Source organism: Myotis daubentonii, chromosome 2 (assembly GCF_963259705.1).
Source record: "Myotis daubentonii chromosome 2, mMyoDau2.1, whole genome shotgun sequence".
NCBI lineage: Eukaryota > Metazoa > Chordata > Mammalia > Chiroptera > Vespertilionidae > Myotis > Myotis daubentonii.
In genome coordinates this window covers 5,948,623-5,966,136 of record NC_081841.1, presented here as the reverse complement: position 1 = coordinate 5,966,136, position 17,514 = coordinate 5,948,623, and the positions used below count along the sequence as shown (strand labels likewise).

The window sequence follows — 17,514 nt, the reverse complement described above, 5'->3', positions numbered from 1 at the left end:
CGCTCCCCGGCGAATCCACATATGGTTCTTCATGGCTGAATTAGTTGCCCTGCCTCACGTGGGTACAGTCTGTTCTCTCTCTCTCTCTCTCTGGAGAGCCAGCCTGTATGCCTCCTTCAGCAACAGGTTTAGGGTTCGGGTGGAAGAGTGACGGCCTCCTAGGGTCAGATCAGGCAGGGAAGGAGCGTCAGTGGTGCCCAGCAGGGAGGCGTGACCCGCGCGCAGGGCTGGGAACAGAGCCCTTCACGGGGCTACATGCCAAGGTCTGGGAGAGGAAGCGGCCTGGCTGGGCAGAATTGGGCTCCAGCGGCTGCCAGTGCAGCAAGGGAGCCTGGTGTTTAATGATGTCTCATTAGTGAGCCTGAAACTGTGTAACATGGGCGACAGACAGCTGGGAAGCCGCAGCTGACAAAGCACGGATGCCCCGCTGGTGGGATGGGGCAGCCTGGCCTCCAAACAGAAGAGGACCCGTTGGCCTTGGCCCCGCCCTCTGGATGGGCAGAGGACCCCTCTGCAGAGGGACTCTGTGTGGGGCAGTTACTGCCAGTCAGGCCTGTGCAGGCAGGAAGGACGTGCACCCCGCCGCCAAGTGCTCAGACCCAGGCCTGAGCAGACCAGCATCCTGGGGAGGGCACACACCGGGGCGGCCAGGGACAGAGCAGGGTCCTGGGACAGCCTCAGGGAAGAGTGGAACAGGGAAAGGGCATTCCTGTTGCCACAGGGATAGGGTGGTGACGGCAAGAGTTGGGTCATGAGGGCAGAGCCTGCTGGGCGCGTTTGGAGAACTTAGAGCAGCGGTTCTCAACCTGTGGGTCGCGACCCCTTTGGCGGTCGAACGACCCTTTCACAGGGGTCGCCTAAGACCATCCTGCATATCAGATATTTACATGACGATTCATAACAGTAGCAACATTACAGTTATGAAGTAGCAACGAAAATAATTTTATAGTGGGGTCACAACATGAGGAACTGTATTTAAAGGGCCAGAAGGTTGAGAACCACTGATTTAAAGTGTTGATTGTCAGGGGGAGGGGAGTGGGTTGGACATACACGGAGGGTCTCCAGCCACGCTGCGGGCTTGATTCTGTGGGCAGTTGGGGGCCAGAGTGTTTGAGCAAGGGAACAGCAGGTTTAGGGCTGTGATGTTGGATCCACCTGCCCAGAGGAAGCATGATCAGGACTGTGAAACTAGTACCTCCATCAAGCTGACCCCGCGCACCCACTGTGTGCCGGGCACTGCAGGGAAGAAGGGCAGAGCCCGGCCAAGGGGCAGGCATCAGACCAGATCCTGACTAGGCGTCACAGCGTTTCTTTGCATCCTCAACAGAACCATGAGGCAGCCTCACTATTCAGGTGGAATCCAGAGAGATTCAATAGCTCCCACAATTCTGCCGCCAGGATGGGACTTTGGACTCCAAAGTCACCGTCCCCACTGCCGTATGCCCTTGGACTGTGGCGATTTGCCCCCTCCTGGTGCAGACACTGGTGATGCTCCAAATAGGGCCTGCTGCAGCCTGATGACCAAAGAAAGTCTCTGGGTGTGCCCCGGGTCCGACCCCCACCCCCAGGAGGTGAATTGTTCCGTCCCCCAGCCCTGCTCTGTGCCAGGGTCCCGGAGCCACCCCAGGCCATCTCTGCTGTGCTGTAGGTTTCTTAGCAGGAGCTCCGGCTGCTCAGGGTGCGGGAATAGCCGCCCAGCCTTGCTCCACCATCAGCTCACCATACAGACTCTTCTCCCCTCAATTAGCACAAGCTTGACCTTTCTGGGAGTGTAGTGTTACCCAGGCTTTAGTCAGCACCCCAGGCTGGGCCTGCTGAGCGCGGAATTGAGCAAAAGGAAAACATCTCCACCTTGATGTCTGCATGGGGCGGAGCTCTGAGCTCTGCCCGTGGTTCCCCCCTCAACCCCCTCTCCCCCCCCCCCCCCCCCCCGCCACCTCCTCTGAAGGGACGGCCTTTGTTCTGGTTCCCTCTCTGAGGAGAGAGGAGGCCTTGGCATTTGCCCACTGCTCCTCACAGGCCCCGCACTGTGCTCCCTGTGCCACCCGCACGTCTCACTCAGAACTCGGTGAAGGTATCACCTCCCCATTTTATTTTTTATTTATTTATTTATTTTTTAAATATATTTTATTGATTTTTTACAGAGAGGAAGGGAGAGAGATAGAGAGTTAGAAACATCGATGAGAGAGAAACATCGATCAGCTGCCTCCTGCACGCCCCCCATGGGGGATGTGCCCGCAACCAAGTCACATGCCCTTGACCGGAATCGAACCTGGGACCCTTCAGTCCGCAGGCCGACGCTCTAGCCACTGAGCCAAACCGGTTTCGGCACCTCCCCGTTTTAAAATGAAGAAACTGCCCTAACCGGTTTGGCTCAGTGGCTAGAGCGTTGGCCTGTGGACTCTAGGGTCCCAGGTTCGATTCCGGTCAAGGGCATGTACCTTGGTTGCGGGCACATCCCCAGTGGGGTGTGTGCAGGAGGCAGCTGATCGATGTTTCTGACTCTCTATTCCTCTCCCTTCCTCTCTGTAAAAAATCAATAAAAATATATTTTAAAAGATAAAAAATAAAATAAAATGAAGAAACTGAGGCTTAGATTAAGTGACTCCTCCGGGCCACACCAGCAGGAAGATCTGCTGCCAGAGGGTATATTCTCTTCCAAACACCAGTGGTTCAGTAACATGTCACCAGCCAGACAGTGAGACCTCGGTTTTTGTCTTCTTGAAGGAAAAAATTCAATCAAGAGATCAAGTGCAGCAAAGCCAGCAAGAGTGTATTGGCTGCAGCAAAAGCGAAACAAGGAAGGGCTCAGCACAGGAGAAGCCGCAGGAGGGCCCAGGCTGGGCCGCTCACTGGGAAGTCAGAGAAAAGGGGCCTTGGAGACCGGTCCAGGGGGTTAGCCCGGTACAAGCTGCTGCTGCCCATTGCTCCCCTGGTTGCAAGTTTTGTGGGGTCCCTCCGCGCCTGGGAGATGCACACCTGTGGGGGAAGGAGAGGGGGCAGGGGAAAGTGCTCCCCAGAGGGCCTTTTTTTTTTTCTCAGGGTTTCTCTCTCTCTCTTGCAGGCGGGAATCTTAGGGGAGCTCTCAGGGGAGGGGCTCTGTAGAATATGCATCAGCTCTCCAGGCGTGCTCCTTCAGGGTCCTGGTCTCCACGGATTGGTTGGCACCTGGGGTCATCCATCAGTCAAGGCAGCTGGTCCTGAGGCAGCCACGGGGTTGCTTGCCTGGTTTTGCGGCTTTCCTGGGCCTGGAGCTGCAATACAACTGAAGCCTGGATGCTATCTTTGGGGAGGAAAGGTCTGGGCGTCTAACTGCATGACCAGTGATATGAAAGGTCAGGGGGTCGAAGCCACATGACCAGTGATAAGCTAGGGGAGGAAAGGTTGCCCCGGGGGCGAGGTTTTGGTTTTTCTAGTGTTGCTTGTTGCTAGGCACTCAGGGCTTCCCGCCCCGCTGACCGCTGACCTTCTCATCTGGCCCATCGTCCTTGCTCTGCTCACATTGGTCTAACTGCCTTGCACAAAATCCGATCCATCCACCACCTGCATTCAGAGCCCCTGAGGGGATGGTGCTGCCTGCAGAATCCAAACCCCCCCCCCCCAAACCCCAGCAGGAGGCCCGGTCCGCACACTCGGCAGGCACACCCCCGCCAGGCCCAGGGGCGTCTTTCCACGCTGACCGCTAAGTATATCTGTAGCCCCTGATCCCTCTTTGGGGAGCTCAGAGGACATTCCACAGTTGGAGAGGCTGCCGGGCCGGCCCAGCACTGCCCTCCATGGGAACAGGAAGGACTGCTCTCTGGTCCCAGACAAACTGACTCCCCTGGGCCGCCAGGCAGATGGCTGTTCTGGGAGGCAGAAGCGTGACCAGCTTGCCCAGGTGCTGCCCTCCCGACCCGACCTGAGGGACCGCAGGGTTGAGGGTGTGGAGTTAGCACCCTTCACCTGTAGCAAGTGAGTTAATGGGCCCTCGTAACTCCAGAGCTTCTTCCTGGGGCGTCCGGACACGCTCTCATCTGAACCTCCCAGCAGGCATGGGAAGTAAGCAGGGTGAGCATGGCGGGAGGGGGTGTCAAAGTCGGGCCCAGGCTCACATGAGTCATCAGAGGGAAGGCAGGGACATGCCTGTAGGCTCCCTTTCTTTCCTCCCTAGGAAGAAGCGACCATGCCAGCACACCCCTGCGATGAGCAGGCTTGACCTATGACCTCTTGCTTTTTCCCACCACAGATCTGAGTGAGAAAGGGCTGGGTCTTTGCCGGAACAGCTACCACACCCACCCCAGTACCTACAGCTCTGCATCAGCAGAACTGGGCAAACCAGAGGGAGAGGGTGGTAGAGTCCAGTTCTACCAGTGCATCTTGGTTTTGTCTGACCAGAGGTGGCCTGGGGTCCTAGCCGGAGTAGGCCTGTCCCCAGAGCCTGCCGTGACCACATCGTCTGGGGGTGATAGCTCAGGACTAGTGCCAGACCCCTAGCTTTAGTCCTACCTCTGCCAAGACCCAGATGGACAAGTTAACCTCCAGGCTAGGCTCTAGCTAAGTTTCCTCCTAGCTCGGGGGAAATGTCCTTCTGGAATGTTCTTGAGTGCAGAGGCCAAGTGCAGAGGGGCAGCCTGTGTCCTTCAGGCGGGCACAGCCAGGGGGGCACATGCTCCACAGACCAGCTTGCACCCATCACAGAGAGGACAGCATCCTTTGGTAATCTGCACAAAGGTGCTTGCTCCGTGTGCTCGTGGCAACCCTGCCCCCTGGCCTCATGTCCTCGGTGTGGACTTCTACCCCTTGGTTAAGTACTGTCCTCACTCATGGGCTGGCTGCTCCTTCAACACCTTCGGTGGATGGGGCAGAGCAGAGAGGCCAGGTCTCAGAGCTGTTGGCTCAGGCAGCAGGCCCTTCTCTGCACCCTTGAGGCAGACCTGAGCTCTGCCTTCCAGCAAGACAGTCCAACCGGGAATTTTGCTCAGCGTTTTTTTCTCTCCACCCCAGTGCCCTGTCATTATTGAAATAAAAGAGGTAACTACAAAGCTACACCCATCCCCCACAAATAAAACAATAAACATGAAACAACCTCCATTTAGACATGCATTCCACAAACATGGAGAACTGACTTGGTGTTGAGATATCCCCTGAGGGTAAAGATTCTGAGAGAAATCATGATCCCTGCCATCCAGGAGCCCACAGCCAGAAAGGGACAGAGCCATTCGGCAGAGGTGACAATAAAATGTCAAGGAACTCTGTTATTTGCCTGCCGTACAGTGTGGGCAGGATGCAGGGAGTCGTGAACATTGTTGGGCGGGGAGAAGTTCAGGACGTTCTTGGCTGAGTCTTGAGAGATGCATGGATGTTTCACAGGGGTGTGGACGGGGTAGGAACAAGGCCCTGAACTGCCTGATATGTGTAGTGATTCTCAAGAGATGCTGGTGGGGGTGGAGGGGGTGAGATGCTGTGATTTTACCCCCAGAAAACCTTTATTCACGTCTACAGACATTTTTTTTTGGTTGTCACCACTCGGGATGCTACTGGCATGCTCCTAAACAAACATCCTGCAATGCACAGAACAGCCCCCACCGGAGGCCCCAAGAGGTCAATATCGCCAAGAAATGGTGTGTTAGGGTAACTGTAGGTCCTTCTGCACCGCTGAAGGCAAGGGCAGAGGTGATATGGCACGACGAAGCCGGGGGGGTGGGGGGGGGGCAGGAGGACTTTCAAATGCCAAGTTAAGGGTTTGGACCACTCTTGATTTGAGAGGATCCCTGCTGCGAAGAGTGACTTGGAGCGCAGAGGTGGAGTAGGAAGGGGATAGTAGTGAGGAAGCTATTCCAGAGGTTCAGTAGGAAACGCAGGGCCTGAGCTAGGGCAGCAGTCCAGGGGGAACAGAAAGGAGGTGACCCAGAGAAGCTGCTGGAGCAGGTGGGACCTGCTAGACCCGATGAGGGGTTGGATTTGGCCACCGGGGAGAAGGAAGAGGCCAGTGGATGTGGGTAACGGACAGGATGTTGATTTTGGAGACGCGGGGGCGGGAGGCGGTGGAGGCTGGTGAACAGGCTGTGAGGTCTAGTCTGGGTCATCTAATAAATACGCCAGCGGTGCCCGTCGCTAGCTGTCTTGAGCCAAGGAGAGCATGGGGGAAGGCGGAGTCCTTCTCCTTATTATCTGATGGTAATTAAGGAGTGGAGAAAGAGAGCCTGAAAAGCTGGCAGTTTAATTAATGGTGAATGACAGGTAGAGGGGAATTCTGAGGCTCCCTGGGCCCCCCTCCCCCTCCCCTCCTCACTGCAGCAGGATATCAAAGCAGGAGATGTGAGGCTAAGCAAACACCCCGCGAGAAGTATCACAGCGTCAGAGCCTCCTTGCCAGCGCCTGCAACAGCTTCTAAAGGCTCCTGCCACCTGGAATTAACCTCTCTCCTCCGCACGGCGCCCACCCGGGCCACACATCCCGGGTACCCAGCTAAAGGGCACCTCGAGCCTGCCGAGGGGAGGGGTGGCTGCTCTCTCCCGATGAAATCTGTCTCCCCCCGGTTCTGAGCCCGTGAAGTCCTCCTTTTAAAACCCGATTCTGCACTCACACCAGGAGTCTTGAAGTCCAGTTTGGTGCGGAGGGTCACGTGGCACATGAAACACCCGAGCACAGGGAGCGGGGCGCTGGTTTTCCTGGGCCTGGTGCTGTGGAGCTGGATGCCAGGGCGGGCCTGGGAGACCAAAGCGGAGGGCAATTATCACTTCTCCACAGCGAGATTGCCCGAGTCGGCGAGAGTCAGCGAGCAATTGATTTTTTTCCTACTACAGATATTTCACTGTGTAATTGGTGGTGACACAGACGGCTGGCTCGCACCAGGGTGCCACAGACCAAGCCCGAAAACAGGGCCCTCAGATTCTCTCTCCCTCCAATTTGTGATCCTATCCCATCACAGCCTTCGCAGGTGGGGGCAGGGCAGCGGGCTCCGTGCCTGCTCTTTCCATCACAAAACAAAAGAAGCCGCAGTGTGAATCCAGAAGCGCCTCCCTCAGCCAGTCAAGCAATCCCCAGCCATAGATTGAGCGTGGACTTTAAGCTGGACACTGTGGAGAGTTTGGAAATGAGCAGCTGACAGTCTCTGGCCTCAGACAGCACTAGGGAGATAAGACATCAGGACCCTCCAAGACAGTGGGAGGCCGTGTTTGACGGAAGGAGGCCGAAAGCGTCATGTTAAAACCCTCTGTACTTAAGCCCAACCCCACCGCCACACCTACCCCGAACTGTTCCAGGCCAACTGTTGGTTCCGGATCGCAAATACAGCGCTGATTGTGAGCCGCAGTTCGTGGTCCACGGCCATCATCTGTCCATGGAGGACCCCTCCCTCTTCCTTTACTTTCTCCTTCCCTAGGCAGCCACCCTTAAGCATATGTCCTTGGTCATGTCTGTATCCTTGAAAAACACGCTGTGTTATTTTATTTACGCTGGTATTAGGCTATAGATCTCATCCTCCAGCATTTTAAATCAGACTCTCTGTTTTAAAGGTAACTGTTCAAGTTCTGTGTGCAGAACTAGTTCATTGCTCTGTCTGCTGCGCTGTTGTGTCCATTCCTGACGTTGTCCATATCTGTTCTCCTAGAAATTCACATCTCAGTTGTTGCCAACTCTTTGCTATCCTAGAGAAAGCTGCAGTGAGTGTCCTTGTCCCTGTCCCCTTATAGGCCTGTGCAAAGACCCAGGAGGTGCCCCGGGTGCCGGCTGCAGTTAGACACATCCTGAAGTCCACTAAGCTCTGTTCCCTGTTCCCGGGAATAGCTACCCCAGTGTTCCCTCCCACCAGCAGTGAATGAGGGGTCCCTTTTCATTTCTTTGCTTTAATTTGAATTCTTCTGTATGCTTTATGTACTTATTAGCCATTCAGATATCTCCTCTAGGAATTGCCTATTCATATCCTTTGCCCATTTTCCTAATTAGTTTCCTGGTTGTTGTTTTTTCTTACCAATTTGCAGAGGTCCTGGCCCTAGATGGGTAGCTCACTTGGTTAGAGCGTCTTTCATATATGCCAAGGTTGCGAGTTCAATCCTGGGTCAAGGCATATACAAGAATCAACCAATGGATACATAAATAAATGTGCAACAAATTGATCTCTCTCACTCACTCTCTCTCTTTCTCTCTCTTCCTCTCCTTCTCCCTTTCCCTTCCTCTCTCTCTAAAATAAAAAAAATAATTAATTAAAAAATTTGGCCAAAACCGGTTTGGCTCAGTGGATAGAGCGTCGGCCTGCGGACTGAAAGGTCCCAGGTTCGATCCCGGTCAAGGGCATGTACCTGGGTTGCGGGCACATCCCCAGTAGGAGATGTGCTGGAGGCAGCTGATCGATGTTTCTCATCGATGTTTCTAACTCTCTATCTCTCTCCCTTCCTCTCTGTAAAAAATCAATAAAATATTAAAAAAAAAAATTTTGCAGGGATCCCTTGTATATTATTAATTCCTTTTGATCATAGATATTGCAGATATCTTCTCCCTGTCACCCTTCAGTTACCTTTGTCTAAGCATCTTTCTTTGAATAAAAAAATCCCTAATTTGTGGAGCACGTCTTTTAAAATTTTTATTTGCCTTATGATTTGTACTTTTGGAATCTTAAGCAATCCTTTATTACCTATGTCATGAAGATATCTTACTACATATCATCAATTCCTTTATTAGTTTTATCTTTCACATTCAGGTATTTAGCCTACCTGAAATTCACCTTTATATATAGTGTGAGGTAGGGATCCACTTATTTTTCTCTATACAGTAAGCCAATTTCCCCAATAGCATCTACTAAACAGCATCCTTTCTCCACTGAGTTGTGATTCTACCTCTATCAGACTTAAATTTTTATGCAGGTTTATAGGTATACATATGTTTCTGGTCTCTCCATTATATTCCATCAGTCTATTTGTTAGTTCCTTCCTACTTCAGTACCACAGTTCTTATTACTATAGCGCTGTAGTATATCTTACTATCTGGTAGGCCAAGTGTTCCCTTTTAGCTTTTCTTTTTCAAAACTGACCTAGCTATTACGGATCTTTATTATTTCTCACATCTTAGAAGTATTTGGGTTCCTCAAAAAATATACTGAACTTTTATTGGATTTATCGGACTTTATTAACCCTTTGTAGCCATAAGTGTCTATAGACGCAAGCGGCGGACCTTCCCCACACACCACGCGCATCTATAGCTGCAAACCTTTCATATCAACTCTGGCCGCCCAATTTTAAAATCAGACTTGTTAGTGACATCTCTGGGTTTGTAAAGAAAATTATGGTAACTTAAATTCGTAAATATTCCAGCACATATGGAAGAAATGAGGATGGTTTCCGTTTTGGATGCGTGGCAGTTAACTGGTTAATATGGGAGAATTGGATTTTTAAATATCAAATCAGATTATCCATGAATATGATTTATCTCTTCCTTTATTCACTTATCTAAAAAGATGTTTTTAATAGAGTTTTATAAATTTCTGCATAAAGGTATTAATTCCTAAATACTATGTGCTTAAGTTGCAATTTTGGGGGGGATCTTATTTTTTCTTTTTCGTTGATTATTTTTGTAGTAGAGGAATGTTATTGGTTTTTGTAAGTTTTTCTTGTATATGGCAAGATTGCCAAATTCTACTAATTGTAATCGTTTTTCTCTGCATTGTAGGAGGTTTTTCTATAAAAAAATATATCTGTAAATACTGGTAGTTTTTGTTTCTTCTAATCCTTCTAGCTCTCATTTTTTTTTCTTGTCATAGTGCATTGGTTAGGACCTCTAATGCTTTGTTAAATAGCAGTGGTGATAGTATTTTTTATTTGCTTGAGACTTAAAAGGATTGCATCTAAAATTTCTGTTAAGTATGCTTCAGGTGGGTTTTTAGTAGTTAGCCTTTATCAAGTTAAGGTCCCTTCTACTTCTAGTATTTTTGAGAATTTTAATCACAAATGGGAACCTAGTGTTATCAAATATTTTTTTAAAAACCTATTAAGGTAATGTATGATTTCCCCTCCTTGACACCATAAATGTTATAAATTAAAATCATATATTTTCTGATATTCAATAATTCTTACATTCCTAGGATAAACCTTACTTGATTATGCCGTGTTATGTTTAATTCGCCTTTAATGACTTATTCATGTCATTTTTACTTTTAAATTCATTGATGTATAAATGGTCCTAATATTCTTTTTTATCATTTCTTTAAAATTAAGAATTTCTTAAAAAGTAAACATGTCTGTAGTTATTTCTCTGTTTTCTCTTTTATTTGCAGATCCTCTGTTTTTGTCAGCCTTGCTAGCAGTTTGTCTATCTTGTGTAGTCTTTTTAGAAAGTCAGTTTTTTATGTGATGTTTCTAAAATAACTTACAGCTGCCGCATCTTTGTGAACCAGAGTGATGCAGTGAAATGGTTGAGTGCAAATGAAGACCCGAGTTCAAATCCCTGCTCTGCTACACGCTGTGCGGCCTGGGGCACATCTCTTTGCCCCTTTGCGTTCACGTCCTCATCTGTAGAAGGGGGGTTCCAATCCTCCTCATTGTGAGGATCCTATTAGAAAATTGACCTAAAGCACCTGGGACAGTGTGAGGCCCGTTCTAAGTGCTCGGTGCATGTTAATCCCTGTCTCCGGGGCCTTTCTGCTGTGCTGTTTGCCTGACATGCCCACCTGCTAGGCACCTGCTGGCCCAGGTGGCATCTGTGTGCAGATTAGAAGAGCTGTCCCTTCCTCAGGCAGGCACAGTTCCCACGCACCCCCGGCCCAGTGCCCATGCAGTGCACAACCTGCATGCCCAGGCCTGGCCGCCCTGCCCCCTGCCCTGCTCTGTGCCCCTCTGCGCATTTCTCATGGTGCCCCCGGCCACCCGTTCTTCAGGCTTCGGCTTCCTCGCTGAAGTCTTCCTTGTTCTCCCCTGGCTGAGAGTAATCAGTCTCTTCCCGTCCTTCAGCCCCTGGCCCCCACCCTGAATTCACATCACATCTCATCTCTGCATCTCTTCAGGCTTTTATTCCATCTTACCTTATGTCTCAGTTCTTTTGTGCAAATGTCTTATCATTCCTCCCGGATTAATCCCTTGAAGTTAGGGATTAGAGTTTATTTGTCGTTAGATCCTCCCTCTGCCCGGGCAGCTCAGTAAATGTTACTTGTATACGCGATTGGGTGTTAAATGCAGGAGCTAAGAAGAGCCTTAAATAACAGTGTGTAAATGGTGTTGGGGGTGGGGTTCTTTAGAGACAGGAGTCGCGGCAATGCACACGTGTGAAGGTGATGACAGAAACGATGGTGATGGTGTGGGGGGTACCACTTACTGGGCTTCCCGTGTGCGGGCACTGTGTTAAGTGCTTTCACAGCCTCTCAGCCCTCCCGACAGCCCTTTGAGGAGGTGTTACTCTTAGCTCCGTTTTGCCGCCAAGGAGACCAGGGCTCTGACGAGTCAGCAGTGAGTTGGGACCCAGGTCTGGTCTGTCCGACTTGACCGGCAGGTGCCCTCATCCACACAACCACTACCATTTATTGAAGACTCACTCCATTCCAGGCAGTGTGTTTGATGCTTCCCAGACCTTATCTGTCATCCTAATGGCGAAAGTATGTACAGGGCACCTCTACTTTGCAGATAAGGAGGCTCATCAAGATTTAGTGACTTGCCTAAGGTCACATAACAGGAAAGGTCACATAGCCAGATCTCTCTGACCCCAAAGCATGCTCTTCCTTCTGCATCATGTGCTCGGTGCTTGGAGCCAACAAGAAAACCCTTGCACTGGAGCTGGGGTGGGGGCGGCGGTAGGGGGAGGGCGGGGGGCGGGCGGGGGGAGGGAGGAAAATAGAGGAAGCTGAGGTCAGAAAAGCATGCCTCAGGCTGCAGAAGGCCTGGCCCGCCAGCACGGCTCATCAGGACTGACTTGGAAATAAGGGTCCTCAGCAGTGACCTTGCTTTGAGGGTGGAGTGGGATGGTCTGCACACCACGCTCACTGGAGCTCTGCCCAGATCGGCCCATAGGGAAATGCAGGGCTTTCCCCTTAGCTTGGCCCTTAGGGAAGCTGCAGGGAGATCGGAGCACCTGCGGAGAAAGCCGTGTTGGCGCAGATCTGCGGCTGGTGGAAATGAGTCCATTCCTTGCCTCTCGATGATCACATCTTCTGAGCCTGCTTGTCTCCACGGGGACCACGAGCAGCTATCCTCAGCCTCCCAGTTCTCGCCCATATGGCTTCTGCAGAGCGGCTGGGAAATCCTTAGCGGGGAGAGGTTTGTCAGGGATGGCCTGCACCCTCGGGGGTTTCCCAGAGCAGAGGGCCCAGGTGTGCTCAGACATGGGTGAGGAAGTAGAGCGCCCAGGAGAGGTACCGATGGAGTTTTTGACTGTTGGCCACCAGGAACTCCAGGTCCAGCTGGTCCTCTCTGGGCCCAGGTGTGTCTCTGCAGGTGTGTAGTCGCCATGTACCTCACCAGTGCCCTTCCCGATCCAGGTCATTGCTGTGGTCATGGACCTCTTCACCGATGGCGACATCTTCCAAGACATTGTGGACGCTGCCTCTAAGCGCCGCGTCCCCGTGTACATCATCCTGGATGAGTCGGGCGTGAAGTATTTCCTGGAGATGTGTCAGGGCCTGGAGCTCACGGACTACCGTATTCGGGTGAGTTGCACCGCTGTGGGCCGGCCATGTGAGGACCAGAAATTGAGACAGAGATGGCCTCTGCCCCTTTCTCCGCCTCTTCTCCAGTTCAGGGGCTCAGATGAACATCAAGATCTCAATCCCTTCTGTCTAAAACAGCCATGGGCAAACTACGGCCCGCGGGCCGGATCCGGCCCGTTTGAAATGAATAAAACTAAAAAAAAAAAAAAGACCGTACCCTTTTATGTAATGATGTTTACTTTGAATTTATATTAGTTCACACAAACACTCCATCCATGCTTTTGTTCCGGCCCTCCGGTCCAGTTTAAGAACCCATTGTGGACCTCGAGTCAAAAAGTTTGCCCACCCCTGGTCTGAAACCTGATCTCGTGAACCGATAACCCTAAAAGTACACGCCAAGCTTAAATTATATCACAAGACTGCTCAGGCGAAGCAGGCAGCTCTGGCCCAGATCTGGGGTGCTCAGCCCATAGTCCAAGGTCAAAGCTAGGGCCGTGGTTCTCTTCTGGGGAGCTTTGGGCACCGGCAGGAACCACCCTGAGCTTATCCACACCCAAAGCAAGATTTGCTGACTACTTCCTGCTGTCTAGTTGGGGTTCCCCTGGAAGGCCGTCGGGAGCAGAGCTGAGTGCAGACAGGAGCCAGCAGGCAGGTCCCGTGGACGAGAGAGCTCCTCCTCCGCCCCAGCTCAGAGGCTTGCAGGCCCCAACCTGAGTGGCACTGTCTTTCTTTTCTTCTCCACAGAACATCCGTGTCCGCTCGGTGCCGGGCGTTGGCTTCTACATGCCCCTGGGGAAGATCAAAGGGACCCTGTCATCAAAGTTCTTAATGGTAGATGGCGACAAAGTAGCCACGGGATCGTACAGGTCAGAGAAGGCCGGGAGGCCTTTATTCCTCCTAATAAGTGTTCACGCTCAGGAAGGGGCGGGGCGGGGCCGGAGCCTCCGTGGTCCTGGGTTTAAGCGGTATTGCCTGATGCGATGGCAAAAAAGAGCCTCCTGGCTCGTCCTTTCCCCCAAACTTTGTGGCTACCGGGTTATTCCAGAAAGAGGGCCAGCTCTTCCTGGACATTAAGCGCCGCCTGCTTTTCATGGTCCACAGCCAATGGCTTCATTGTGAGGCTTGTTTTTTAGGCGGGGACAAGCAGGAAGCAGAATGGATCCGATCTGGGAAAGAAATATAAGGGTATGGCCTGGAAGGAATGTCCCCCGAATTCTGAGGCTCAAGTAAATCACCAGGAACATGAGAGACTAGATCTGTGCAAGGGTCTGCCCTCCACGTGAATGAAAATCTAGGTGCCCAAAAGAAACCTGGGCACCGAAGCCAGTAATAAATGACCTACGACCTCTTGCACAGTTAGAGCAGGGGGTTCGCAGACACCAACAAGGAATGGAATGCCATTAAGAACAGCAGCAGCTCCAGTGACCACTTATTAAGTGTGTGCGTTGTGGCAGCCACTGCGCTAGTGTAGCCACGTTCTCTCACTCGAGCCTCGCAACAGCTCTCTGCCGGTGCACCCTGTGAGCCCCATTGTACAAAGGCGCACAGGGTAGAAACCAGGACTGAATCCAGGCCCGACTTCTCGTCTCCTTGCCTGGCACCCATTCCCTGCTTTCTGCACTGGAGGCCAAGACCTGGGGAAAAAGGGAGACTTGGGTCAGGGGAGGGACAGGTCCCAGCAAGAAGGCTGGGCGGTGCCTTCCACGGGGCAGCCAGGCATCAGCCTCAGTGGTCGATCAGGCTGGGGCGGGCGCAGCCGGCTGTGGAGATGGGCCTGCTTGGCAGGGGGCGAGGTCACTGGCCTGGGCACATGTGTCTTGCTTTTCCGTCCTACATTTTCAGGTTCACCTGGAGTTCCTCTTACGTGGACAGGAACCTCCTCCTCCTCCTGACAGGGCAGAATGTGGAGCCCTTCGACGTGGAGTTCCGGGAACTGTACGCCATCTCCGAGGAGGTGAACTTGTACCAGCAGCTGAGCCTGGCAGGAGGTGCAGGCATATTCGGCCCTTACTACTCCACGGTGGCTCGCAAGCTCATCAACCCCAAGTACGCCCTGGTGTCCGGGAGCCGCCACCCGCCGGGGGAGATGATGCGCTGGGCTGCCCGGCAGCAGCGGGAGGCTGGCAGCAACCCAGAGGGGCAGGAAGAGGGCAGCGGAGGCAGCGAGTCGGCCCAGCGCCTGGAGAACTTCCTAAATGACCTGGTCACGCTGGAGCAGGTGCTGCCCGCCGTGGAGCCCGTGCCCTCGGGAGAGCTGAGTCAGAAGCCTGGCAGGCTGGTCTCTCCCCGAGAGGCTCTGGCCCAAAATGGCAAGGGAGAAGCGCTCAATGGCGAGGCTGCCCCGGCCAAGGAGGGCAAGCGCTTGAGCTCCAGGTTCTTCAGCCGCCGGGCCAAGCGGCCTGCAACGCCCAACGGCACGGCCAGCTCCCTCTCCACGGAGAACTTCGCGGAAGTGGAGTTCAGGGGGAAGAGGACCAACGAGGGCTCCAGTGCCAACGCCTCAGGTGAGCCCTCCCGTCCGGCCCCGAGCTCCCCGGCCTCAGGCCCGTATTGGGGAGCAGAGTCTTGGACCTGCAGAAAGGCAGCGTGCTGGCCTGGAGAGAGCCCTGCTGGTCTGGGTCAGACAGTCCTTCCCCACTCTGCCCTTGCTTTCATCTAGCTCAGTGATGGCGAACCTAGGACACACGTGTCAGAGGTGACACGCGAACTCATTTTTTTGGTTGATTTTTCTTTGTTGAATGGCATTTAAATATATAAAATAAATATCAAAAATATAAGTCTTTGTTTTACTATGGTTGCAAATATCAAAAAATTCCTATATGTGACACGGCACCAGCGTTAAGTTAGGGTTTTTCAAAACGCTGACACGCCGAGCTCAGAAGGTTCTCCATCACTGCTCTAGCTCATGGTCTGGGCCGGCCACTGCGGGTCTGAGTTTCCGTTTCCTCTTCTCTGAAAGGGAGGATGCGCTTGCCTTGCCCGGCTGTTCTGAGGCTATAAGGTGCGCAGAACAGTGCCGGGCGTGGGGGAGTCTGAGGAAGTTTCTCCTCTGCAGATGAAGCCACAGAGGCACAGCGCAGCGGAGTGGCAGGGCTAAGGCTCGACCCTGCCTCTGAGTCTAGGGCTCCGTCTAGCAAAGCTGGTTCCCTGTCATCAGGATCTAACCTGGACAAACATACCCGCCCTCACCGGCGCCCCACTCGCGCCCTGACCCCCTTTCCTCATTCTGCTGGAAAGTGGTTGGACGGGGCTCCTCCCCTGTGCTTATCTGATAAGCGGTGTTTGCGGCTGCTTACCTCCGGGAGGGATTGTTCCTGACGGTGATATCCTCCTGGCTGTCTCCCTGGGATCCCCTGGCAAGTCCAACTCAAAGGCTAACATGGGCCAGATAAACAAGGGTTAAGTGTATGAGGGCTGCAAAAGAACAAAAGCTTCAATTCTCATAGGAACGTAGGTTTATTTTGATAGAGACATGCTGAATACAAAGGGCTGAAATAAATGAGTCATCGTTAACATAAAATAATAGAATGTTTTAATAAAAATTAATATTTTTCTGCACATTAACTTACCAGACACTGAATAACTGTACACATCAATAAGCGTAACGCACCTTGGCTGGCTTGGCTCAGTGGATAGAGGGTCAGCCTGCGGATTAAAGGGTCCCAGGTTCGATTCCCGCCAAGGGCACATGCCTGGGTTACAGGCTTGATCCCCAGTGGGGGGCATGTAGGAGGCAGCCAATCAATGATTCTCTCTCATCATTGATGTTTCTATCTCTCCTCCCTTCTTCTCTGAAATCAATAAAGAAAAAAAAAAATATATATATATATATATATATATATATATATATATATATATATATATTTTTTTTTTTTTTTTTTTAAAGCGTAACGCAAGTAAACCTACTTTTCTTGTTCTCCGGAAGCAAAACATTTCCTGTTGCGCACACCAAAAAGTCAGTACAAGACTAATGACATGGCAAATCGGCTGCGCTAAAATATTCGCTGCTAGTATTAGTGGAGAGAAATGGTGCGCCTGCGCGTAAGGGGTGTAAGGGAAATGAATGCAACACAATTATAGTAATCAGTCATTAGCGAACATTGTAGTTCGTTATTAATAATTATGTATAACAGGATATTGTAAACATTAAGTTATGAAATTTTTATTAAAACATTTCTTACACGCCGTTATATTGGCTGGGCCGCAAACACTCGTTGTGGGCTGCATGGGGCCCGTGAGTTTGACATGCTTGCCCTAGAGGACCTGGCCTTTATCTTTTCCTCTGGAGCAGTTCCCGGTGTGGCCTTTGCAGAGGCTGGTGGTGACGGCCAGGGCGGCTGCTGGTGCCTTTTCGCGTGTCAGCATCTCGGAGTCAGAAAGGTTGCCATGTGGGGCTTTCTCCCTCTGTGGCTCTGGGGCCTTGCGGCAGTGACTGGCTCCTGGCCTGCCAGGGAGTGACGACGGCAGGGCCTGAGGCCTGGCCCTGGGCAGGCTGACCACGCTCAGGACCCCTGCATCGCCCACAGCCTCAGCTTTGACCTGATAGTGAGTGGCCTGAGTGCAAGGCTCTTCCCCTCCGCTCATCCCACAGCCCTGCTACAGAGCCTGACATGCTCTGCTCTTAACGTGAGGCCAGGCCTGGAGTCTTGGTGAATTGGGGCCCAGCGGGAGCACCAGTGCCGCACCACCGTTGGCCAGGAAGCATTTCTTGAGCACCTCCGTGTGCTAGGTCCTTCCCTGGGTGCTTTCTCTCTCACTTGGCCCCACAATAACCTGGAAGCTTGGAGAGGTGACTTCAGTAGTCCCTAGGCCAGGACTCATGTTCTGCCGGGGGGGGGGGGGGGGGGGGGTGTGACTAGCCTAGTCCCATTTCCCCAGGGCTCCCTGGTTCCCCCAACGCCAGATGC

The 17,514-nt window shown here is 52.2% G+C and overlaps 2 protein-coding genes across 2 annotated transcripts in view; one reads left to right on the top strand and one right to left on the bottom strand.

The window, feature by feature from the left end:
• The window catches only part of RPS19BP1 (ribosomal protein S19 binding protein 1), a 519,247-nt gene that overhangs the window by 347,733 nt on the left and 154,000 nt on the right, over positions 1 to 17,514 (bottom strand). The gene's annotated exons all lie outside the window — the stretch shown is intronic.
• FAM83F (family with sequence similarity 83 member F) overlaps positions 1 to 17,514 on the top strand; it is a 33,804-nt gene that overhangs the window by 9,208 nt on the left and 7,082 nt on the right. Inside the window, exons 2-4 of the mRNA XM_059681453.1 lie at positions 12,440 to 12,607; positions 13,352 to 13,473; positions 14,450 to 15,111. Of these exons, the coding sequence (XP_059537436.1) occupies positions 12,440 to 12,607; positions 13,352 to 13,473; positions 14,450 to 15,111 (952 nt within the window). The remainder of the gene's footprint in view (positions 1 to 12,439; positions 12,608 to 13,351; positions 13,474 to 14,449; positions 15,112 to 17,514) is intronic.